Source organism: Ascaphus truei, unplaced genomic scaffold (genome assembly GCF_040206685.1).
Source record: "Ascaphus truei isolate aAscTru1 unplaced genomic scaffold, aAscTru1.hap1 HAP1_SCAFFOLD_819, whole genome shotgun sequence".
NCBI classification, from domain to species: domain Eukaryota; kingdom Metazoa; phylum Chordata; class Amphibia; order Anura; family Ascaphidae; genus Ascaphus; species Ascaphus truei.
The window spans coordinates 39,089-63,872 of record NW_027457155.1 but is presented as its reverse complement, the minus strand read 5'-3'; the positions used below and the strand labels follow the sequence as shown (position 1 = coordinate 63,872).

The 24,784-nt window shown below is 55.7% G+C and overlaps 2 protein-coding genes across 2 annotated transcripts; one reads left to right on the top strand and one right to left on the bottom strand.

Annotated features, from left to right (window-relative positions):
- The first annotated feature begins 897 nt into the window (after positions 1-897).
- LOC142486336 (uncharacterized) lies at positions 898-14,320 on the top strand. Its single transcript, XM_075584964.1, has 12 exons — positions 898-1,176; positions 4,314-4,425; positions 4,740-4,833; positions 5,893-5,947; positions 6,390-6,530; positions 7,365-7,525; positions 8,199-8,297; positions 8,611-8,756; positions 9,827-9,998; positions 10,410-10,522; positions 12,363-12,447; positions 13,597-14,320. The coding sequence occupies exons 1-12, from the start codon at positions 1,059-1,061 to the stop codon at positions 13,651-13,653; spliced, it is 1,353 nt and encodes a 450-aa protein (XP_075441079.1). The 5' UTR covers positions 898-1,058; the 3' UTR covers positions 13,654-14,320.
- A 996-nt stretch (positions 14,321-15,316) lies between these two features.
- Positions 15,317-19,236, bottom strand: NUPR1 (nuclear protein 1, transcriptional regulator). The gene is made up of 3 exons (XM_075584942.1): positions 18,933-19,236; positions 16,609-16,761; positions 15,317-15,900 (listed from the first exon to the last, which is right to left on the bottom strand). The coding sequence occupies exons 1-2, from the start codon at positions 19,033-19,035 to the stop codon at positions 16,616-16,618; spliced, it is 249 nt and encodes an 82-aa protein (XP_075441057.1). The 5' UTR covers positions 19,036-19,236; the 3' UTR covers positions 15,317-15,900; positions 16,609-16,615.
- Between the last annotated feature and the right edge of the window lie 5,548 nt (positions 19,237-24,784).

Here is a 24,784-nt window from a genome sequence, read left to right as displayed (position 1 = left end):
CAGACACCACCACAGTAACTTCACAAGAGTCTCCCCTCCCAAACACACACCAACCCACACATGCCACCGCCATCACCCACCTCCCCTCCTCACAGCATCTCTGTGACCGACTCCAGCCTCATCCCCCGCAGGGACTTCATCACCGGCTCCTCCTGACTGCACTGTGCCACTGGGAGAGCCTGCGGGAGATCCCCACAAATCGCCACACTTGGGAGACACCCCCCTCACCAAAATTGCATTTGTAATGAGTTTTAATATACAGAGCATCCTTTGATTTTCTATAGCAGGTTTGAGCCCACCTCCCCAGCAGTACAAGATCTTTGTAACACATTTCTGTTCGTGAGAATTTGTTGCCAATGTTCCCAGAAGTTTGAGCTGCAAACTGTAACAATAGATCATGTTACCTTAGTAATATAGGAATACATTGTAGCTGCTGAGTTACACTGACTGAAGGATTGATTGAAACTGAAAGGCGGTATTTCGTTAGGCACACAATCAGAAATTTTACAGATTTGTAACATTGCCAGCTTAGATACGAATATAGAATTATACATTGTCACATGCTTTACACATAAAAAGAAGACAAAAATGGGGAATGTAGTATTGCTGCTGTAAATTACCATGTTGAGTATGATTTAAGAGTTATTACTATTTATTAGCAATATAAACAATCATATTCCCTTCCCACTGAAGTCTACAGATTAGAACCAGTAATGGTGAGAATGAGTAAGACTTGATAGTGCTAATGTGTGTGTAATGAATGAGTTCTTTCCTCTACCAAGATGGTGGCACTCTGCCTTCAAAACCTCCGGAAGCAGAGTGACCATCTAGCCCAGACACATCTCTATTACCCGCAGCTAGTTGGACGTCATGCCACGTCCCAATCTGCACTCTTTGCGCCGCGTTGCGTGTCGGGAGTTGTAGTTCTCAGGGCTTGTTACCGCCGTCAGCTTTCGTGCGGGGGAGGGCTCGTGCGGACTACAAGTTCCGGTTCCGGGTCGGTGCCTGTGTGCTCTAGAAGGAGCCGGCTTTGCTCGGGCTGACAGGGAGGCGCAGACATGTCAGGGAAGGTGAAGGCGCGAGCAGCGGCCAACGCGGAGGCCATGTCCGGGGCCGTGCCCGTTACTGAGCGGATCCTGCGGGACTGTCACTCCCTGTACAGCGAGCCCGACACAGGTACTGCAGAGCATCGCACCCTGACACTCCCCCCACCCCATACTGCAGAGCATTGCACCCTGACACTCCCCCCACCCCATACTGCAGAGCGTCGCACCCTGACACTCCCCCCACCCCATACTGCAGAGCGTCGCACCCTGACACTCCCCCCACCCCATACTGCAGGAGCGTCGCACCCCTGACACTCCCTCCCCCTATGGCGTAGCGTTGCACCCTGACTCTTCCCCCCCCCTAACGGCGTAGCGTTGCACCCTGACTCTTCCCCCCCACCACGTTGCGTTGTTGCACCCTGACTCTTCCCCCCCTACGGCGTAGCGTTGCACCCTGACTCTTCCCCCCCCCCCTACGGCGTAGCGTTGCACCCTGCTACTCTTCCCCCCCCCCCACCTACGGTGTAGCGTTGCACCCTGACTCTTCCCCCCCCCCCTATGGCGTAGCGTTTGCACCCTGACTCTTCCCCCCCCCCCTACGGCGTAGCGTTGCACCCTGACTCTTTCCCACCCCCCTACGGCGTAGCGTTGCACCCTGACTCTTCCCCCCCCCCCCTACGGCGTAGCGTTGCACCCTGACTCTTCCCCCCCCCCCTTACGGCGTAGCGTTGCACCCTGACTCTTCCCCCCCCCCCCCTACGGTGTAGCGTTGCACCCTGACTCTTCTCCCCCCCCCCTACGGTGTAGCGTTGCACCCTGACTCTTTCCCCCCCCTACGGCGTAGCGTTGCACCCTGACTCTTCCCCCCCCCCTATGGCGTAGCGTTGCACCCTGACTCTTTCCCCCCCTCCCCTGTGGGGTAGCGTTGCACCCTGACTCTTTCCCCCCCTCCCCTGTGGGGTAGCGTTGCACCCTGACTCTTTCCCCCCCCCTCCCCTGTGGGTAGCGTTGCACCCTGACTCCCCCCCCCTCCCCTGTGGGGTAGCGTTGAACCCTGACTCCCCCCCCCCTCCCTGTGGGGTAGCGTTGCACCCTGACTCTTTCCCCCCCTCCCCCTGTGGGGTAGCGTTGCACCCTGACTCCCCCCCCTCCCCTGTGGGGTAGCGTTGCACCCTGACTCCCCCCCTCCCCTGTGGGGTAGCGTTGCACCCTGACTCTTTCCCCCCCTCCCCTGTGGGGGAGCGTTGCCTGCACCCTGACTCTTTCCCCCCCCTCCCCTGTGGGGTAGCGTTGCACCTGAATCTTTCCCCCCCCCTCCCCTGTGGGGTAGCGTTGCACCCTGAATCTTTCCCCCCCCTCCCCTGTGGGGTAGCGTTGCACCCTCTCTTCTTCCCCCCCCTCCCCTGTGGGGTAGCGTTGCACCCTGACTCTTTCCCCCCCCCTACGGCGTAGTGTTGCACCTTGACACACTCCCCGCCCCCCCCTACGGCGGAGCATCGCACCCTGACATTCCTCCCCCCCCCCCTACGGCAGAGCGTCGCATCCTGACTCTTCTCCCCCCCTACGCAGAGCGTCGCATCCTGACTCTTCTCCCCCCCTACGGCGGAGCGTCGCATCCTGACTTTCCTCCTCCCCTACGGTGGAGCGTCGCATCCTGACTTTCCTCTTCCCCTACGGTGGAGCGTCGCATCCTGACTTTCCTCCTCCCCTACGGTGGAGCGTCGCATCCTGACTTTCCTCCGTCCCCTACGGTGGAGCGTCGCATCCTGACTCTTCTCCCCCCTACGGTGGAGCGTCGCATCCTGACTTTCCTCCTCCCCTACGGTGGAGCGTCGCATCCTGACTCTTCTCCCCCCTACGGTGGAGCGTCGCATCCTGACTCTTCTCCCCCCCCTACGGTGGAGCGTCGCATCCTGACTCTTCTCCCCCCTATGCAGAGCATCGCACCCTGAGATTCCTCTCTCCCCCCCCCCCCCTACCTTGGAGCGTCGCATCCTGACTCTCCTCCACCCCTACGGTGGAGCGTCGCATCCTGACACTCCTCTTCCCTCCTACGGCGGAGCGTCGCACCCTAACACTCCCACCCCCCCCCCCCTACGGCGGAGCGTCGGCAAGAGCACGGCTCTTGATGTGGATTATAATGGCGGCCTTCGCTGCGGTATCGTAGCGCTAGTTTGTCAATAATTGTCAGAGCACAAAGAGCAGGAGGGACAGTGAAACGCGACATTTATTTGCATCACAAACATAGATAGATATCTATATACAGTTTACAAATCTGGCGTGTGGGCATGGGGGGTACACGGAGGGGAAGCCCCCTCTCTGGTGGGTGTGTGTGTGTGATTTTCAGCCCGCTGGTAATGTAACACGTCCCCGCGCTCCAGGTCGCAGGCGCGGTTGAGTTTATCTATGCCCTGCGCATAGTGATTATGTAAAGGTATGCCAAGCTGGATCCTAACTGCCGCAGACCATCACAACCCTGGCAGACCTCATTTATCCTGCAGAGCGTCTCCCCTGACCCATCCCCAGGTCTTGTCTACAGGCTCTGTCTTCATGTCTGTCGCTCTCGCCTCCCACCTGGTGCGCACTCCCCAGGCTCTCCCCTCAGGTCTCTCTCTCTCCCCTCATGTCTCTCTCTCTCCCCTCAGGTCTCGTCGCTCTTGCCTCCCACCTGGTGTGCACTCCCCAGGCTCTGCCCTCATGTCTCTCTCTGCCCTCATGTCTCTCTCTGCCCTCATGTCTCTCTCTGCCCTCATGTCTCTCTCTCCCCTCAGGTCTCTCTCTCCCCTTAGGTCTCTCTCTCCCCTCATGTCTCTCTCTCCCCTCAGGTCTCGTCGCTCTCGCCTCCCACCTGGTGCGCACTCCCAAGGCTCTGCCCTCATGTCTCTCTCTCTCTCCCCTCAGGTCTCGTCGCTCTCGCCTCCCACCTGGCGCGCACTCCCCAGGCTCTGCCCTCATGTCTCTCTCTCTCTCAGGCTCGTCGCTCTCGCATCCACGTCCCCCCCATCGCTTGCCCGCCTACTCCCCAGGCTCTCCCCCTCTCCATCAGGTCTCGTCGCTCTCGCCTCCCACCTGGCGCGCACTCCCCAGGCTCTCCCCTCATGTCTCTCTCTCCCCTCAGGTCTCGTCGCTCTCGCCTCCACCTGGCGCGCACTCCCCAGGCTCTGCCCTCATGTCTCTCTCTCTCTCTCCCCTCAGGTCTCGTCGCTCTCGCCTCCCACCTGGCGCGCACTCCCCAGGCTCTGCCCTCATGTCTCTCTCTCCCCTCAGGTCTCGTCGCTCTCGCCTCCCACCTGCAGCTCTCTCTCCTGCCGCCGCGGAAGAAGATCACGGTGATGTTGATGGGGAATCACTCGGCCGGGAAGAGCAGCTTCATTAACTGGTGAGAAGCAGCCGACTGTCAACTGAGACCCGGGGGAGGGGGACAGTCTCAAATCTGAGCATATAGCAGAATCCGGGATAAGTGCTGCCTCTGAGTGGGTCTTCTGGCTCTGTACTTCCTAAACCTGGCAGGCTTGGCTGTGTATAATGCAGCAGACACCAGGGATACGCGTGTTTATACAAAGCCTCTTTGAACTGAGTCACCCCCCCCCCCCCAGTGACTCTCCCAGTCCGTGCAGTTGGAGTTGAGCTCTCATGGGACAGAGTTGATGGTTAAATGGAGCTGCTGCCGTCTTCTCTCCCCTCCCTCCCCAGGTATATAGAAGAACACATACAGAGGACGGGGGTCGCCATCGAGACCCAGGGATTTACTTTTATTACAAGTGGCCGCAAAAGGGAGTCTCTCACTGTGAGTGTCTGAGTGTGTTTCGCTGTGAGTGTGTGTGTTTCGCTGTGAGTGTGTGTGTTTCGCTGTGAGTGTGTGTGTTTCGCTGTGAGTGTGTGTGTTTCGCTGTGAGTGTGTGTGTTTCGCTGTGAGTGTGTGTGTTTCGCTGTGAGTGTGTGTGTTTCGCTGTGAGTGTGTGTGTTTCGCTGTGAGTGTGTGTGTTTCGCTGTGAGTGTGTGTGTTTCGCTGTGAGTGTGTGTGTTTCGCTGTGTGTGTGTGTGTGTTTCGCTGTGTGTGTGTGTGTCGCTGTGTCGCTGTGAGTGTGTGTCGCTGTGTCGCTGTGAGTGTGTGTGTGTGTCGCTGTGAGTGTGTGTGTGTGTCGCTGTGAGTGTGTGTGTGTGTCGCTGTGAGTGTGTGTGTGTGTCGCTGTGAGTGTGTGTGTGTGTCGCTGTGAGTGTGTGTGTGTGTCGCTGTGAGTGTGTGTGTGTGTCGCTGTGAGTGTGTGTGTGTGTGTCGCTGTGAGTGTGTGTGTGTGTGTCGCTGTGAGTGTGTGTGTGTGTGTGTCGCTGTGAGTGTGTGTGTGTGTCGCTGTGAGTGTGTGTGTGTGTGTCGCTGTGAGTGTGTGTGTGTGTGTCGCTGTGAGTGTGTGTGTGTGTCGCTGTGAGTGTGTGTGTGTGTGTCGCTGTGAGTGTGTGTGTGTGTGTCGCTGTGAGTGTGTGTGTGTGTGTCGCTGTGAGTGTGTGTGTGTGTGTCGCTGTGAGTGTGTGTGTGTGTGTCGCTGTGAGTGTGTGTGTGTGGCTGTGAGTGTGTGTGTGTGGCTGTGTGTGTGTGTGTGGCTGTGTGTGTGTGTGTCGCTGTGAGTGTGTGTGTCGCTGTGTGTGTGTGTGTGTGTGTGTGTGTCGCTGTGAGTGTGTGTGTGTCGCTGTGAGTGTGTGTGTGTGTCGCTGTGAGTGTGTGTGTGTGTCGCTGTGAGTGTGTGTGTGTGTCGCTGTGAGTGTGTGTGTATGTGTGTGTGTCGCTGTGAGTGTGTGTCCCGCTCGCTCCCTGCATGTCTCTCTGAGCTCTCCCCTTCTCTCTTTATAGGGAGATGCGACGTTACATTTGTATCCTCACTTCAAACCGCTGCAGTCTTTTCAGGGTAAGTAACAGTCCCGGCTCTGCCTCTGAGTCTCTGTGTGACCTCGGCCAGTGAGGGATGCACAGAAGGATGTGCTCAGCGCACCGCGCACCGACTAGTTCAGCCAGTCCCCTCCGACATGAGGGCCCCTGCGTGGCGGAGGGCAGATTCAGTCCTATTTAACACCAGCAGGGGGAGTATGCCAGGGCCCCAAGGAGTCAGCGGGGGAGATCCTGGATCTAATGGATCCTGTGACTGGGTGACCTCAGCTGCAGCCCATTTAACCCCATCACAGTTTGATTCTCTGCGGCCTCGCCTGTCTCTCCCCACCCAGGTGTGTCCGCGTCCTCGCACGCGCGTGTTCTCACACCTCTCCTCTACTACCCCCCCCCCCCTCCCCCAGGTGTGTCCGCGTCCTCGCACGCGCGTGTTCTCACACCTCTCCTCTACCCCCGCTTCCCAGGTGTGTCCGAGTACCTGTGCACGGAGATCTCCACGTCACGGCAGAAGAAGTTCAGCTTGGTGACATTCGTGGACACTCCGGGCCTGGTGGACGGTGACATGAAGTACCCCTTCGATGTGGACAGAGCCATCCTATGGCTAGGTGAGGGTGCTGTGTGTGCGCCAGCCTGTGATATCACATGCGCGTGCCCGTCTCCTGATCCATATCCCGAGCGCGCTCTCCTCTTAGACAAGTCCATGAGGGGTTTAGGGACGGATGCTTCTAAAGCTCGGTCACCCTGCTGGTTGTCAGTGCAACGTTCCAGCCACGTGTGAGCGATACGTTCCAGCCACGTGTGAGCGATACGTTCCAGCCACGTGTGAGCGATACGTTCCAGCCACGTGTGAGCGATACGTTCCAGCCACGTGTGAGCGATACGTTCCAGCCACGTGTGAGCGATACGTTCCAGCCACGTGTGAGCGATACGTTCCAGCCACGTGTGAGCGATACGTTCCAGCCACGTGTGAGCGATACGTTCCAGCCACGTGTGAGCGATACGTTCCAGCCACGTGTGAGCGATACGTTCCAGCCACGTGTGAGCGATACGTTCCAGCCACGTGTGAGCGATACGTTCCAGCCACGTGTGAGCGATACATAACCAGCCACGTGTGAGCCATGTCTCCTGTTGACCAAAGATCTAAACCTTCAGCTGTAGGGTTACTGACGCACCCAAACGTGTCTATCTCTGTAATATATATTTTATATATACAATGACCCTATATACAGCGCTGATGGCGTACTGGACCCTATATACAGCGCTGATGGCGTACTGGACCCTATATATAGCGCTGATGGCGTTCTCGACGCTGTACATAACATGTTGCAGGCACGGCTCCCTGACCCATAGAGCTTGCAATCGAATGTTTCTGCGGCCCGGTGATAGAGTGAGCTGAGGGTGGTTTCTCCGGCTTCCTACTATGTGTTTGTGTCTCTCAGGGGAGCTGTGTGACCTGGTGCTGGTTTTCTTTGACCCGATGGGCCAGGCCCTGTGCAAACGGACCCTGAACATCGTGGAGAAAATTAACGAGCATCACGGAGACAAGCTGCACTTCTACCTCAGCAAAGCGGACGAGGCTGGCGGGGAGAGCGACCGGCAGGTACTGGGGGGGACCTCTGGGGTCAGCAGGATTTGGGACGGGTTGCACTGGAGCCGGGGTGCTCCACTCCAGTCCTCAAGCCCCATCCAACAGGTCAGGTTTTTACCGATTGCCCAGATGGCTCAATCAGATTGAGCCACCTGTGCTGCAGCTGATACTGATTGAGCCGCCCGTGCTGAAGCAGGGATATCTGGAGAACCTGACCTGAGGGAGGAGGGGGGCTTAAGGACTTGACCACCTGTGTTCTAGACATCGGGAAAGGTCGTGTGTGTGTCTCCAGAAGGAACGAGCGCACTCTAGAAGCTTAAAAACACCAAAAAACAACACGATTTTGGTTCTAGAAAGGCAGGCTGACTGTGCTCTAGAAGTGAAACCGCATCAAGTTTTCTTTGTTGCTCTAGAAGAAAGTAGGGCCTAGGGTGGCCTTTTTGATATGTAGAAGTAGGTTCTGGAAGGACAGGTCAAAGATCTTGAAAGTTACAGAGCATTCTACCTCCGTCCCATCCAGAACCCCACACTGGCTCCAGAAAGCCAGTCCTTGGCCTTTAGAACCTACTGTTTTGTTTTAATGAGGGAACGGCACTTCTGGTTCTCCGTGCCCTGGGGAGGGGGATCCGTGCTCTAGAAGAGATCACAGGGAGGGAACGTCTCATCGCTGCTTCTCTTGCCCCAGAGAGTCCTGATGCAGATAGTGCAGGAGCTGTGCAAGAGGCCCGGGCTGAACAAGTGCGGCTTCGACATGCCGACTATCTACATACCCAACCCCAACAAGGTGAGGACCCTCTGTGTGCCGCACGTACCCCTGTATACAACTCGTACCTCCTATACACAACTGTGTATTAATACTCGTCCCCAGCAACTTTAGTGATGTCCCTTGTATGCAGGGTGTGTCTGTCTACCTCTGTACAGTGAGGCACCCCTATATAATGCTCACACACACAGGAACTGTGAATTATTGTAACACAGGCCCCACTCTATAGAGGAGGTGCCTCCCCATAAACCAATCAAGTCGTAAGATGCCGGGGCTCAGTCCCGCGCCCCTCCCCCTCTTATAACGCCCTCCCCCTCTTATAACGCCCTTCCAGCCGAGCCGCTGCGTGAACCAGATAGAAGAGGCTTGTAAAACCATAGAGAAGACCATCACTCAGACCGTGCAGACCACTCTGAACACCCTGGGGAGAGACTGCCAGAAACTGACTGAGAGCGTGGAGGCCGCCCTGCTGGAGGACAAGTGAGAGCCAGGGTTAGGGGGGCGCTGGCGGGGTTAATAATGGCTTAAAATCCTTCTGATTGTCTGAGTGAGAAGGCTGTGATCTGGTTAAGGGCTTATACCAGTGTTTCTCAACCACGGTTCCCTGCAATTGTTGGGTCACTTGAAACTTGTACCAAATACTGAAGAATTTACAATATATCTGATCTCAGACGCGCTATTAGAGAGGGTTGGGGATCCTTACAGTGCATCTGATCTCAGACGCGCTATTAGAGAGGGTTGGGGTTCCTTACAATGCATCTGATCTCAGACGCGCTATTAGAGAGGGTTGGGGTTCCTTACAATGCATCTGATCTCAGGCGCGCTATTAGAGAGGGTTGGGGTTCCTTACAATGCATCTGATCTCAGACGCGCTATTAGAGAGGGTTGGGGTTCCTTACAATACATCTGATCTCAGAAACGCTATTAGAGAGGGTTGGGGTTCCTTACAATGCATCTGATCACAGACGCGCTATTAGAGAGGGTTGGGGTTCCTTACAATGCATCTGATCTCAGACGCACTATTAGAGAGGGTTGGGGTTCCGTACAATGCATCTGATCTCAGGCGCGCTATTAGAGAGGGTTGGGAGTCCTTACAATGCATCTGACATCAGGCGCGCTATTAGAGAGGGTTGGGGTTCCTTACAATGCATCTGATCTCAGGCGCGCTATTAGAGAGGGTTGGGGTTCCTTACAATACATCTGATCTCAGAAACGCTATTAGAGAGGGTTGGGGTTCCTTACAATGCATCTGATCACAGACGCGCTATTAGAGAGGGTTGGGGTTCCTTACAATGCATCTGATCTCAGACGCACTATTAGAGAGGGTTGGGGTTCCTTACAATGCATCTGATCTCAGACGCGCTATTAGAGAGGGTTGGGGTTCCTCAGAATTTCATAATATAATTATAGGGTTCCTTAACCAAAAAAAAGTTAAACACTGGCTTATCCGTGTTGGGTCTGTGGCTCTTTGTGGGGTGGTGTGACATGGCTAAAGGTTTTGTTCCAGCTGTAGGGTTGTTGGTGATTTTAGGACGGTCTCTCCCCCGCAGTGAGAAGGTGCGAGGTAACCGCCGCTCTCGCGTACGTGGTTGTCTGTTCGGTCTGGGGGGTTTCCTGCTCCCGCTGTTCCTTTTTGCCTCTGCCCTATTCGGCAGCACCTCCCCGGAGCTCTGGAATGCTCTCCTTGGGGAGGCGGCGGCGGAGACCCTGGGCATGTACCTGGTGAGTCCCTTTCCGATTTTGTGGGAGTGGTTGGGGGGGACGGGGCTGATCTGGAGGCTGTGATGGGAATCGGCTCTAGCAGAGGCTGTTTTGCTGCAATATGGGCGGCAGAACTCTAGAACAATGGCTTCCAACTCCCAGTCCCCACGGACCTTTGCCAGTCCTGGTTTTATTGCTGTCCTCACATGAGCGCAAGTAGAGAACTCATTCTGGATGAACTGCGTGTACTCCAGCAGGAAAATCCTTAACCTGGCCTGTTATGGTTTCTATAGGATTGGCGTTGGGAACCACTGCTCTAGTGCAGTGACCAGGGCTGCTCTAGAGCTTTTCTGGATTGACATGTCTAACGCGAGGTACGTTTGAATGCTGCCTTCCCTATATGTGATCTCCGCTCTCCCTGTCCCCTCTCAGTCCCCTCTCAGCACCCTGTGGTCTCTGCTCCCGGGAGACTGTCTCGGTTACGTTTTCCTGGCGCTCCTGGTTCTCTCTGCGCTGTTATTGCTGCTGGCGCGGAGCTGCTTCAGGTACCTGTGGGGAGGGAGTTGGCACCGTGAGCATGTCCACGCATTCCACATTCCACGCCCCACACATTCCACGCCCCCTGTCCGGCCCACTGCCATTTTAATGTCTGCACTCTTGTGATGATGTAACTGACACTTTTTTTTTTTTTTCATTTCAAATCCATTCAATAGTTTTCTGGTCTCTAAATAATACCCAGCATGCACCTCCTCTATAGTTACATAGTAGATGAGGTTGAAATAAGACATACGTTCACCCTATTCTAAAATGTAGACGACAGATACTTTATCCTATATCCGAACTTGCAGTATATTGATCCAGCGGAAGGCAAACACAAAACCCCAGTGACACATTATCCAATGATATCTCATACAGGGGGAAAATAAATTCCTTGCTGATTCCAAATTTCAGATTACTCCCTGGATCAACATCCTTCCCATCTTTACTTATTAGGTATATCCCTGTATACCTTTCCTGGTGAGGTGGAAAGGAGACTGTTTTGAGTAGCGAGCAGGGGTATAACGAGAGATCAGTGCTGATTTATGTAGGAAGGAGCAGATAAGTGGAGAACTCTGCAGGTAATCTGGAATTTGATAGGAAGCCAGAAGAGGGACTTGGGGAGATGAGCGGAGACTGTTTTGGGAGAAAGTGAAATGATTCTAGCAGCTGAATGTTGGATAGATTGCAGGGAGAAAGATGTGAGGCAGGGAGGCCTGTTGGTAGTATGTTACAGTAATCCAGACGGGAGAGGATAAGGGTAAGCATTCGAGTGTTTGCAGTACGTTGACAGAGGAAAGGGCGGATCTTGGCAATATTACAGAGGAAGAAAGGACACATTAAAGCCAGGCCGTGAATGGAGGAGTCAAATGTCACTCCTAGGCAACGTGCTTTGGTGACAGGATGTTGGTACCCTTCACTGTGATGGGGGGGAGTGGGGGGAGAAAGAGAGGATATTGGACCGGGGGGTGAGGGGGAAATATGAGGAGCTCCGTTTTAGCCACATTAAGGCTCAGTCATATGGATCAGTAACGTGGACTCTTAATAAGTGTGCACGGCAGACCACACTGCTAGAAAACGTTCTTCCTGAGGCTCAGTGCAAAGTTCTCTAAAAAGATCTTGTTTCTTCCACATTTATTTTACTTGTGTATAAAACGTGTTACCAGGCAGTAATACAGTGAGAGTTACCTCTCGTTTTCATGTACAGTATGTCCTGGGCACAGTTAAGATGACAAATAATACATGGTTACAAATACAGTTACATAAATTAACAGGGTATACATTATATACAAGACATTGCGTGCACAGTTACAGATAGTGTGTCAGTTACAGACCAGATTAAAATGTGAGAACGTTTTCGTTATGAAAGAACTTAGACCGGTGGCGGCTGTGAGAGTCTCCGGTAGGTTGTTCCACTTGTGGGGTGCACGGTAAGAGAAGGGGGAGCGGCCGGGTACTTTGCTGAACCTCTGCACCATGAACAGTCTTTTGGAGTCGGATCATCTTCAGTTTCCGCTCTCTTTCATTCACACGGTTCCCACTCCTGCCGGCCAGGCTACTCCTAGTCTTAGAACCGTATAGTTTGTAAGGCAAGGGGTGGACAACACCAGTCCTGCAGGACCCCCAACGGGTCAGGTTTTTAGGATATCCCTGCTTCAGCACAGGTGGTGCTGTTGTAAGGATGGAGCCACTTGTGCTGAAGCAGGGATAGCCTGAAGACCTGTTGGTGGACCTGAAGACTGAAGTTGGCCGCCCCTGCTGTAATGTGTTGGGCGTAAGAAAAAACGGTTTTATACATACCCCCACTCCCCTATATACAGCTGTCTGTTACCCTCCTCTTCCTCTCAGGACCCGTGAGACTCTGAGTAAGAAGCAGCGACGTTACCTGCAGGAGCGCCAGGAATACGTGCGAGAGGTGGTGGGACACAAGAAGGTGAGGGAGAGGCGCTCCTGCGGGGGAGGGGGCGGGGGGGAGAGGCGCTCCTGCGGGGGAGGGGGCTGGGGGGAGAGGCGCTCCTGCGGGGTAGGGGGCTGGGGGGAGAGGCGCTCCTGCGGGGTAGGGGGCTGGGGGGAGAGGCGCTCCTGCGGGGGAGGGGGGGGAGAGGCGCTCCTGCGGGGGAGGGGGTTGGGGGGGAGAGGCGCTCCTGCGGGGGAGGGGGCTGGGGGGGAGAGGCACTCCTGCGGGGGAGGGGGCTGGGGGGGAGAGGCACTCCTGCGGGGGAGGGGGCTGGGGGGGAGAGGCACTCCTGCGGGGGAGGGGGCTGGGGGGGAGAGGCACTCCTGCGGGGGAGGGGGCTGGGGGGAGGGGCGCTCCTGCGGGGGAGGGGGCTGGGGGGAGGGGCGCTCCTGCGGGGGAGGGGGCTGGGGGGGAGAGGCACTCCTGCGGGGGAGGGGGCTGGGGGGAGGGGCGCTCCTGCGGGGGAGGGGGCTGGGGGGAGAGGCGCTCCTGCGGGGGAGGGGGCTGGGGGGAGAGGCGCTCCTGCGGGGGAGGGGGTGGGGGGGAGAGGCGCTCCTGCGGGGGAGGGGGCTGGGGGGGAGAGGCGCTCCTGCGGGGGAGGGGGCTGGGGGGGAGAGGCGCTCCTGCGGGGGAGGGGGCTGGGGGGGAGAGGCGCTCCTGCGGGGGAGGGGGCTGGGGGGGAGAGGCGCTCCTGCGGGGGAGGGGGCTGGGGGGGAGAGGCACTCCTGCGGGGGAGGGGGCTGGGGGGGAGAGGCACTCCTGCGGGGGAGGGGGCTGGGGGGCAGAGGCGCTCCTGCGGGGGAGGGGGCTGGGGGGGGAGAGGCGCTCCTGCGGGGGAGGGGGCTGGGGGGGAGAGGCACTCCTGCGGGGCAGGCTAATAGGTGGGGTTTGCTTCACGGATTGAGTGATGTTCTGCAGCCAGGGCTATGTAAGTGACGCATGGACCAGGGAGGGGTTAAGTAAGCGTAGCCCGGCAGCCGTTAATGCAGACTTCTGCTCCATTAACCCTGCAGTGGCACTAGATCTGTTGCGAGTTGTTTTTTAAAGGGGCGGGTGCGATGTTCTGCAGGTGGTGGTGCAACGCTGTGCAGGCCTCTCACGCACTGCCTCTCTGTCTCTCTCCAGAAACAGCTGTATGAAGATTACCTGAAGCAGAGCGTGGGGGAACATGACATGAGCTGACCCCCCCCTCCCCCCAAACCTCCGGAGCGCGGAAGCCAACTCCTTTAACGGGATGTGAAACCCCCTCAAATAAACACACCCCCTTCAGGGAATGAAGGGTTAACCAGCTCAATATGAGAGCCAGTGACACTAACATGCAGCTATTATCGTCTGGGCGACTTGGGGTGACCCCTGACCCCCCCCCCCCTCCCCTAATCTTCTACCATTATGAGCAGCCACTCAGTGCTGGAGCGATGCGGGCCGCTGTGGCATTGAAGTGGTTAAAGCAGCATTTTCATGTTTAGGATATAATATGCCGCCCGCTCGGTATAATGGTACAGAGTATCACCTCCTGAGGGCAGAGGGCACCCCGTCGGGGTAACGTTTTAACCAGTCGATGACTGCCGCCTTGATGTAATTAAGCATGGGTCTGTGGTCATACTCGGGATTCATTTATATGCTGCATTATGTCTGTTTTCAGGGGGTAGGAAATTCTTGTGGGGCCGCCTTGTGTGGTGGTTGTTTTTTTTTAATATATAGAGGATAAACTGTGAAAACTGCCAATTGTGGGGTCTGCAGGGGTACAACGTGTTACCGCGTCCTTCCCACGCCGCCGGTAACACCGTCTCCCCTCCGGGTCATGGCGTATTGTGCTTTTCTACATCAGAATAAAGGAATGTTATTTTCAGCTGTGTGCTGTGTGTAAGTTGGGCCTCTGGTATAGGGGGTGGGGCTGCCCCCTGCCCTCTGGTATAGGGGGTGGGGCTGCCCCCTGCCCTCTGGTATAGGGGGTGGGGCTGCCCCCTGCCCTCTGGTATAGGGGGTGGGGCTGCCCCCTGCCCTCTGGTATAGGGGGTGGGGCTGCCCCCTGCCCTCTGGTATAGGGGGTGGGGCTGCCCCCTGCCCTCTGGTATAGGGGGTGGGGCTGCCCCCTGCCCTCTGGTATAGGGGGTGGGGCTGCCCCCTGGTATAGGGGGTGGGGCTGCCCCCTGCCCTCTGGTATAGGGGGTGGGGCTGCCCCCTGCCCTGGGCCTCTGGTATAGGGGGTGGGGCTGCCCCCTGCCTCTGGTATAGGGGGTGGGGCTGCCCCCTGCCCTGAGCCTCTGGTATAGGGGGTGGGGCTGCCCCCTGCCTTCTGGTATAGGGGGTGGGGCTGCCCCCTGCCCTGGGCCTCTGGTATAGGGGGTGGGGCTGCCCCCTGCCCTCTGGTATAGGGGGTGGGGCTGCCCCCTGCCCTGGGCCTCTGGTATAGGGGGTGGGGCTGCACCCTGCCCTCTGGTATAGGGAGTGGGGCTGCCCCCTGCCCTGGGCCTCTGGTATAGGGGGTGGGGCTGCACCCTGCCCTGGGCCTCTGGTATAGGGGGTGGGGCTGCCCCCTGCCCTGGGCCTCTGGTATAGGGGGTGGGGCTGCCCCCTGCCCTGGGCCTCTGGTATAGGGGGTGGGGCTGCCCCCTGCCCTGGGCCTCTGGTATAGGGGGTGGGGCTGCCCTGGGCCTCTGGTATAGGGGGTGGGGCTGCCCCCTGCCCTGGGCCTCTGGTATAGGGGGTGGGGCTGCCCCCTGCCCTGGGCCTCTGGTATAGGGGGTGGGGCTGCCCCCTGCCCATACGGATGGGGACAGGGGCAGTGTGTTTAAATGTAAGATTTGGCGGACCTGTGTGACAACATAACACAAACACACCGGAGTCTTTCACAAAACATCGTTTTTATTTTGTGTTCCCTTCATTTTAAGCTGGTCCCTCCTTTTTGCCACTCTCCAGCCATGAAGGGGTTAAGGTGTGACGCGCTGCAGCTGTCCCCAGCCATGAGGGGGGCCTTAGAGGAGCCATGCTCTGCTGCTCCCTGTACATGGGATGATGGAGCCCGTTGCTCTGCTGCTCCCTGTACATGGGATGATGGAGCCCGTTGCTCTGCTGCTCCCTGTACATGGGATGATGGAGCCCGTTGCTCTGCTGCTCCCTGTACATGGGATGATGGAGCATGTTGCTCTACAGCTCCCTGTACATGGGATGATGGAGCCCGTTGCTCTGCAGCTCCCTGTACATGGGATGATGGAGCCAGTTGCTCTGCTGCTCCTGTACATGGGATGATGGAGCCCGTTGCTCTGCAGCAGGCTTGAGGTCACTCATCTCCCTCCCCTGTGTCAGCGCTCCACGTCTCCCTGTGTTTGGGGGGGGAAGCAGCCTGTCCCCTCCCCGGGCTCTCCGAGGTTCCTGTGTCTGTCCAGTTGCCGTCTGTCCGTGCATCCTGATGCCATCCGGAGATCAGTCCTGAGAGGAGGAGCAGGAGATTAACCCTTTGTCATGCAGCTCGCAGGGTCTCCATGGCGCCTCTCTCCCCCGTCTCCCATCTTGTGTTTACAAATCTCTCTCCCTCAGCCTCATGTTTTTCTCACCACTTCCAAACCTGGCACACCCTTCCCATCTACCGCCTGGCTTTTCTCTCCCCCCTCCCTCCATCCCTCCCTCCCTCCCCTCTCCTTTGAATACTGCTCCTTACCCATTCTCCCATGCCCCCTCCCACCCCACTGCACTCACTTGCCTCATCTCTCCAGCCACCTTAATTCACCTGCACTCTGCACTCACCTGCCCCTTCTCTGCCCCCGCATTCATCTGCCTCACGCACTCACCTGCCAAGCCCTCCTGCCCCCCGCACCCGCACTCATCTGCCTCATGCACTCACCTGCCAAACCCTCTTGCCCCCCGCACTCACCTGCCTCTACCCCCACGCCCCCGCACTCACCTGCCTCTCCCCCCACGCCCCCGCACTCACCTGCCTCTCCCCCCCCGCCCCCGCACTCATCTGCCTCACGCACTCACCTGCCAAACCCTCCTGCCCCCCGCACTCACCTGCCTCTCCCCCCACGCCCCCGCACTCACCTGCCTCTCCCCCCACGCCCCCGCACTCACCTGCCCCTCTCCCTGTGCCCTCCTGCCCCTCCCTCTCTCTCCCCCATGCCCTCCTGCCCCCGCACTCACCTGCCCCTCACTCCTTGCCAGGTTTGCCCCTCTTCTTGGCCGCGCTGCGCTGAAGCTTGCCCGTGACCTTCCTCTCGTGGCCGCACACACTCGCGCGGTTCGTGTTCTCTTGGGACTCTTTCTTGGTCCGGCCTTTCCTGGCAGCCGTGGGCACTGGAGGGAGAGGCGAGAGTGCATGTCAGTTGCTGCTACTGTATTTAACCCCTTCATTGCCTTCACTCTAAGGCCGCGCTTATAGTGCCGGCGATGGCAACCCGACGTCGCCCGAAAACAAATATATTGTCGCCGCGTGCAGACAGCGACGTCGCGAAAATCTGAAGCCGACAAAATTTGGTTTTTCAAGCGGCTTCACGTGACAGCCCTTGAACAAATCAAATTGCCGGAATCCGCGACCCCGCCGCCCGGCGAGACATAACTTTCGCCGACGGCGACGGGTTTCGCCAACGATGACACTATAGGCACGGCCCTAGGCTGCAGCAGAAGACCCCGCAGTAAGCGGGAGCGTTTTCTGGACATGGCAGACGCGCAGTGGGGGGGCGTGTCTGTGACGTCACGGAGTGGGTTGGGGGGGCAGTCACGTGACCTCCCTGTCACGCCGAGAAATCAGTTTGGACCGATTCCTCTCGCACCGCGCGCACACTTCTGCTGTCGCTCGCGCGGTCTATGGGCGTGGTCAATGCCTTAAGGCGCGGTCTTCGGCAGCATGGACGCCGCCTTACAGTTGGAGTACTTTGCTATCTGTTGCTGACCCCTTTTGACAGCAGAGGGGTTAAGAGTGTAACTGAAGCAGGAAATGTGTGTAAGCATGGCTCTGCGTGTTATTATATATACATGGCTCTGCGTGTTATTGTATATACATGGCTCTGCGTGTTATTGTATATACATGGCTCTGCGTGTTATTGTATATACATGGCTCTGCGTGTTATTGTATATACATGGCTCTGCGTGTTATTGTATATACATGGCTCTGCGTGTTATTGTATATACATGGCTCTGCGTGTTATTATATATACATGGCGCTGCGTGTTATTATATATACATGGCTCTGCGTGTTATTATATATACATGGCTCTGCGTGTTATTATATATACATGGCTCTGCGTGTTATTATATATACATGGCTCTGCGTGTTATTGTATATACATGGCTCTGCGTGTTATTGTATATACATGGCTCTGCGTGTTATTGTATATACATGGCTCTGCGTGTTATTGTATATACATGGCTCTGCGTGTTATTGTATATACATGGCTCTGCGTGTTATTGTATATACATGGCTCTGCGTGTTATTGTATATACATGTCTCTGCGTGTTATTGTATATACATGGCTCTGCGTGTTATTGTATATACATGGCTCTGCGTGTTATTGTATATACATGGCTCTGCGTGTTATTGTATATACATGGCTCTGCGTGTTATTGTATAGACATGGCTCTGCGTGTTATTGTATAGACATGGCTCTGCGTGTTATTATATAGACATGGCTCTGCGTGTTATTATATAGACATGGCTCTGCGTGTTATTATATATACATGGCTCTGCGTGTTATTATATATACATGGCTCTGCGTGTTATTATATATACATGGCTCTGCGTGTTATTATATATACATGGCTGCGTGTTATTATATATACATGGCTCTGCGTGTTATTATATATACATGGCTCTGCGTGTTATTATATATACATGGCTCTGCGTGTTATTATATATACATGGCTCTGCGTGTTATTATATATACATGGCGCTGCGTGTTATTGTATATACATGGCTCTGCGTGTTATTGTATATACATGGCTCTGCGTGTTATTATATATACATGGCTCTGCGTGTTATTGTATATACATGGCGCTGCGTGTTATTATATATACATGGCTCTGCGTGTTATTATATATACATGGCGCTGCGTGTTATTAAATGGCTCTGCGTCTTATCTGTTATTACATGGCGCTGCGTGTTATAGACATGGCGCTGCGTGTTATTACATAGCTCTGCAATGATCTTGTCTCCGTTATTATATCTCTGAGTACATTGCTCTGCGTGTTGTCTCGCTTAGTATGTGTTATATCTCTGCATGTTATTATCTTGCTTTGCATGTTATATTGCTGTGCGTGTTATTACATTACTCTGCGCGTTATATCGCTCCACATCTTAGCATGTTGCGCTACGTGTGGTTGGCATGTTCCATAGCTCTGCGTGTGGCCGTGACAAGGCTATGCATAGAGCACAGTACACACGCCACACACGCCACACGTACACACACACACACACACACACACACACGCCACACACACGTACACGCCACACACACTACACGGTCACTTACGTGCGTAGCGGTCGGTCAGGTTGTAGAACTCGTACTCATCGTAATATCGAACCTCGAAGTCTGTGGGCTGCAGCTTCGCGGCTTCTACGAAGGACACCCTCATCTCGCCTGCGCTCTTTCTGCGGGGGGGCTGTCTCTGCGTGCTGCGACCGCTGTCTCTGTCCTATGAGCGGTCTCTTGCGCTGTCCCTCTGCGTGCTGGAGAGATCGGTCCTTGGAGCAGTCTCGAGATGTCTCAGTCTCTAGCAGTGCTATCCCAGCGATGTCTCACTCAGATTGTTTTTCTCCCTGCGCTTTGTCCCTGCACTTTATACGCCTCTCTCCTCCCTCTCTCTCCTCCTCTCTCTCCTCCTCTCTCTCCTCCTCTCTCTCCTCCTCTCTCTCCTCCCCCTCTCTCCCCCCTTCCTCGGTTGCATCAGACTCCCCAGAGTTTGTTTACAGTAGATTACGCCATCCCTGCGTCACCCCCACCCCTGGGGCTGAGCCCTGCAGAGCATTGCACATGTGCTCTGTACCGACATGCAGAGCATTACTCTGATAACTCTTAGCCTGAGCTCTGCAGAGCATCGCACCCTGTCCGCCGCCGTAAGGCTGCGCTTATAGTACTGACGATGGCGTGCAGCCGCAAAGCAACCTAATGTAGTCCGTAGCGGCCGCCCATAGTCGGGGCGACGCGTGACACCACCGCGTCCAAAACATGACGCTGACAGTGTACGTGGCGGTGTACATCGCACGCGTGCAGTCCCTGACCCGCAGTGCTTACAATCTAATTGTGCTGCTGGCTGGGGCGCAGGAGACAAAGTGACATGCCGAGGTCACAAGGTGCTGTCATGGGTTCTTTCACCCACTACAAAGGCAGTGACATTCCCCGCCCTGGCTCTGTTGGACAGACCTGCTCCATTAACCCCTTCCCTCCCAGAGAGCGCCTCTCACCCTGCGGGGGGGGGGGGGGAGGGGGTGATGTAAGAACTCACACAGGTGACAATGACACTGTGGTTGAGACTCATGTCATCAGAGTGTCACATCCTGTTAATTAGGAGACACGTGATGTAAATACAGAGCGCGGGGACTCCTTAATCCCGGAGACTGCCTAACGAAACGTCCCATGGGGCAGGCCCAGTAATGGAGGCCCCTGGGACGCGAGCAGGAGAGACAGTCACAGGCAGAAGGGGCACGAGACCGTCACAGAGAGAAGGGACATGAGAGACCGTTACAGGGAGAAGGGACACGAGAGACAGTCACAGGCAGAAGGGGCATGAGAGACCGTCACAGGGAGAGGGGACATGAGAGACAGGGAGAAGGGACACGAGAGACAGTCACAGGGAGAGGGGACACGAGAGACAGTCACAGAGAGAAGGGACACGAGACCGTCACAGAAAGAAGGGACATGAGAGACAGTCACAGGGAGAAGGGACACGAGACCATCACAGAGAGAAGGGACACGAGACCGTCACAGAGAGAAGGGACATGAGAGACAGTCACAGGGAGAAGGGACACGAGACCGTCACAGAGAGAAGGGACACGAGACCGTCACAGAGAGAAGGGACATGAGACAGTCACAGGGAGACGGGGCAGAGAGAGTCACAGGGAGAAGGGACACGAGAGACCGTCACAGGGAGAAGGGACACGAGAAACAGTCACGGAGAAGGGACATGAGAGACAGTCACGGAGAAGGGACACGAGAGACAGTCACGGAGAAGGGACACGAGAGACAGTCACGGAGAAGGGACACGAGAGACAGTCACGGAGAAGGGACACGAGAGACAGTCACAGGAGAAGGGACACGAGAGAGTCACAGGGAGAAGGGACACGAGAGAGTCACTCACAGGGAGAAGGGACACGAGACAGTCACAGGGAGAAGGGTCACAGGGAGAAGGGGCACGAGAGACGGGGCACGAGAGACAGTCACAGGGAGAAGGGACAAGAGAGTCACAGGGAGAAGGGACACGAGAGAGTCACAGGGAGAAGGGACACGAGAGAGTCACGGAGAAGGGACACGAGAGCGTCACGGAGAAGGGGCACGAGAGTCACAGGGAGAAGGGGCACGAGACAGTCAGAGGGAGAAGGGACACGAGACAGTCACAGGGAGAAGGGACACAAGGGGACAGGGAGACAGTCACGGGGAGAAGGGACACAAGGGGACAGGGAGATAGTCACAGGGAGAAGGGATACACGGGCCCAGTGACAGAGACAGTCACAGTCAGAAGGGACAGTCACAAAAGTAGCAGGGGGATGGTGACAGAGGACAATGAAAGTGACACGGTGCAGGGACAGAGGAGAAATAAAAGGGACAGATAAACTGGAGGAAACCTAGAATAATGAGGAATAAGTAGCATGCAGTGACAGTGACATTTCCAGGCATAGGGGGGGGGGGGGGTGGGACTGTCATTTTACAGAATGTACCCAGGAGGGGGATTTATTCCAAAATACACAGGAGGAGCAGGGGGGGGGGAGAGAGAGAGAGAGAGAGAGAGAGACAAAAACATCACGAGACAGAGAGGAGGAGAGCGAGAGAACGGGGAGGGAAGAAGTGACAGAGAGGAGGAGAGAGAACAGGGGGAGGGCGAAGTGATAGAGAGGAGGAGGGAGGGAAGAAGTTACCGAGAGGAGGGAAGAAGGGAGAGAGAGGAGGAGAGAGAGAAAAACATCACGAGACAGAGGAGAGAAAACGGGGAGGGGAGAGAGAAGGAGATAGAGAACAGGGGGAGGGAAGAAGTGAACGAGATGAGAAGAGAGAGAAAGGGTTAGAGAAGAAGGAGAGAGACGTGAGCAGGGGGAGGGAGAGGGAAGAAGGACAGAAGAGAAGAGGAAGGGGGGGGAGAAGGGAATGAAGAGGAGAGAGAGAACGGGGAAGGAAGAAGGGAACAGAGGAGGGGAGAGAGAACGGGGAGGGAAGGGGAGATAGGAGGGAAGAGCGAGAACAGGGGGAGGGAAGGGGAGACAGGAGGGGGAGAGCGAGAACAGGGGGAGGGAAGGGGAGACAGGAGGGGAAAGAGAGAACAGGGGGAGGGAAGAGGAGACAGGAGGGGGAGAGCGAGAACAGGGGGAGGGAAGGGGAGACAGGAGGGGAGAGCGAGAAACAGGGGGAGGGAAGGGGAGACAGGAGGGGAGAGCGAGAACGGGAGGGAAGGGGAGACAGGAGGGGAGAGCGAGAACAGGGGGAGGGAAGGGGAGACAGGGAGGGGAGAGCGAGAACAGGGGGAGGGGAAGGGGAGACAGGAGGGGAAAGAGAGAAACAGGGGGAGGGAAGAGGAGACAGGAGGGGAGAGCGAGGACAGGGGGTGGGAAGGGGAGACAGGAGGGGAGAGCGAGAACAGGGGGAAGGGGAAGGGGGAGACAGGAGGGGAGAGCGAGAACAGGGGGAGGAAGGGGAGACAGGAGGGGAAGAGAGAACAGGGGGAGGGGAGATCAGTGACTACCGCCACGTGCCACGTGTGTATGTTTGGTGTCTGGGACACAGGATCAGGGAAAACATGGGGCGGATTTTCCAGGCGTTGTGTATACTGTCTGTTTCTGGCTCTGTAAAGTAAATAAATATATAATGAAGAAGAGATCAGTGTATCTGGAAAGCTCGCACAATAAAAGCATTTCGTTAGCCACCGAACGGTATCGTCTATTCATTTTTGATTATTAAGCTCGGCTAACACGGTACAGATACTTCTATATCTAATCTACACACCTATATACCTGGGGACGTATATGCAGAGAGAAGTGCAGAGCTAGTAGGCAGAAGGAGCCGTTTAGGAGGTAAAATCACTGCTTCTGGGGTGGGTGAAACCCGCAATGTCAGCTCTGCGACGATGCCCTTTCTCTGCCTCAGTGCAGCTACATCGGAGCGTAAGCTCTGTGGCACAGCGGCCTGAAGGGAAACATGATCTGTTTAGCGCTGCAGCCACTGTCCATGCTGTATAAGGCCACGCTTATAGTGCCGGCGACGCAACGTCGCCCGAAGACAAATGCAATTGTCGCTGCCGCCGCCGCGTGCGCTTAGTAAGCGACGTGGCGACGCGATTTTTTGAAGCCGGGCATATTTGCTTTTTCAGTGGCTGTCGCCTCATGTGACAGCCCCGTAACCAATCAATGCCCGGGTCGCCCGCATCGCCGCCGCAAAGCGAAATATAACTTTCGCTAGCGGAGACGGGTGACGTCACGGTCGCGGGCACTACAGGCGCGGCCTAAGAAAAGACGCCCTGGGGTATAGGTATCTGATGTGATCTTCACAGGTTGAAGGAGGGGGGGGGGCACCCAGAAGGAGGAGAGGGGCACCCAGTTTGTGGTGGTCTCAGTTAACCCCTTAGTGCCAGATCCCAGGTGAATGGACTGATATATTCCAGGGGGGGACGTCCTGGGTGTTTATTTGCACTTAGTTGGGGATTGTACCTCCGCTGTACACAGCACGCCGTCTTATCTCGCTTAGCTCGCCGACTGCTATTAACAAACATGGTGTAACCTTGTAGCAAAAGGTTATTTAAGCCCTGTCTCTGATACCCCTGTATCTCGATGGGGGGGGGGGGGGGATTGGGTTGCAGGTAACCCTGTCTGTACACATTCTCTACCCTCCTCCTCAGTCTTGGCAGGCGTGTAGAGGCGTGGATTTAACACGTGATGGTGTTGGTACACACACGTGTGCAGGTATGCACGTAAGCTGTTTGTGTAGTGCCCAGTGCAGATCACAACATGGAAATGTACTGCAGGAGTTTGCACCCCAGAGGTGGCTGCCTGGTGTATAATGCAGGGGTGGGCAACTCCAGTGTTCAAGGGCCACCAACAGGTCAGGTTTTCAGGATATCCCTGCTTCAGCACCAGTGGTGCAGTCTTTGAGCCACAGATTGAGCCACCTGTGCTGAAGCAGTGATATGTATGTATATCTTTATATAGCGCCATTCCAGATACATAGCGCGTTACAATACACGAAAAAACAGGATAGGTAGCGCAAACTAGACTATAATAAGTGAGTACAGTATGTAACTGGTTAAAAATGAAGTAATAAATACACGAGTGTGATATTAGAACAATGAACTTTATATATTGTAATACAAAGAGATTGTCTGCCTCTGATACAACTCTGACCCCCTGGTCAGAGAGACACTAGATGAACAAAGAATACGTATCTGTGGTGCCTACATACACGTGACATAATATTATAATAATGGGAATAAGCGCTTCAGACAAAACAATAGGAAAAGGAGTCCCTGCCCCGAAGAGCTTACAATCTAAGTTGTAAGTGGGGAGAATTTACAGCGACAGTAGGTGGCCAATGGCGGATTTCTCACTAGGCCCGATAGGCCCGGGCTTAAGGTGGGAAAATTTGGCGCTTGCCGGCAGCTCGTGATCTGTGCTTGCAACCCGGCAAACCCAATCGTGTACGAGCGGCTGGCAAGCACCGATCACGCATGCACGGCCGGCAACATGGCGTCACATTACCATGGCAACAGGACGGCGCAACGCTGGAAGAGGAGGGTGGCACCAGGTAAGTGCCAAAGGGCACTATTTTTAAAAAAAATCTGCCACTGTAGGTGGGTGTCCGGGTAAGTGTGCCTGCGAGGGGTAAAGGTCAGCGTGTGAGGCGTATGGTATCAGGCAGCGGAGATACCCATACGCTTTGTTCAAGATTTGTGTTTTAAGCGTGTGTATGAGGGTGATCCTGCGAATTCCTGGGTGTACAGTGATGGGACAGGCTTACCCTATTAATGTCTGTGTGGGCAGTTGATGTGTTTAAGGTAGGGCGAGCCTATTAAAGTCTGTGGTGGTAACTGGGGTGTGTAATAAGGTGATACTACAGAAATTGGTCGGGGGCAGCTAATGTGTTCAAGAGGGCGATCCTAACTTTTGAAAATGGTGATCCTATTGAAG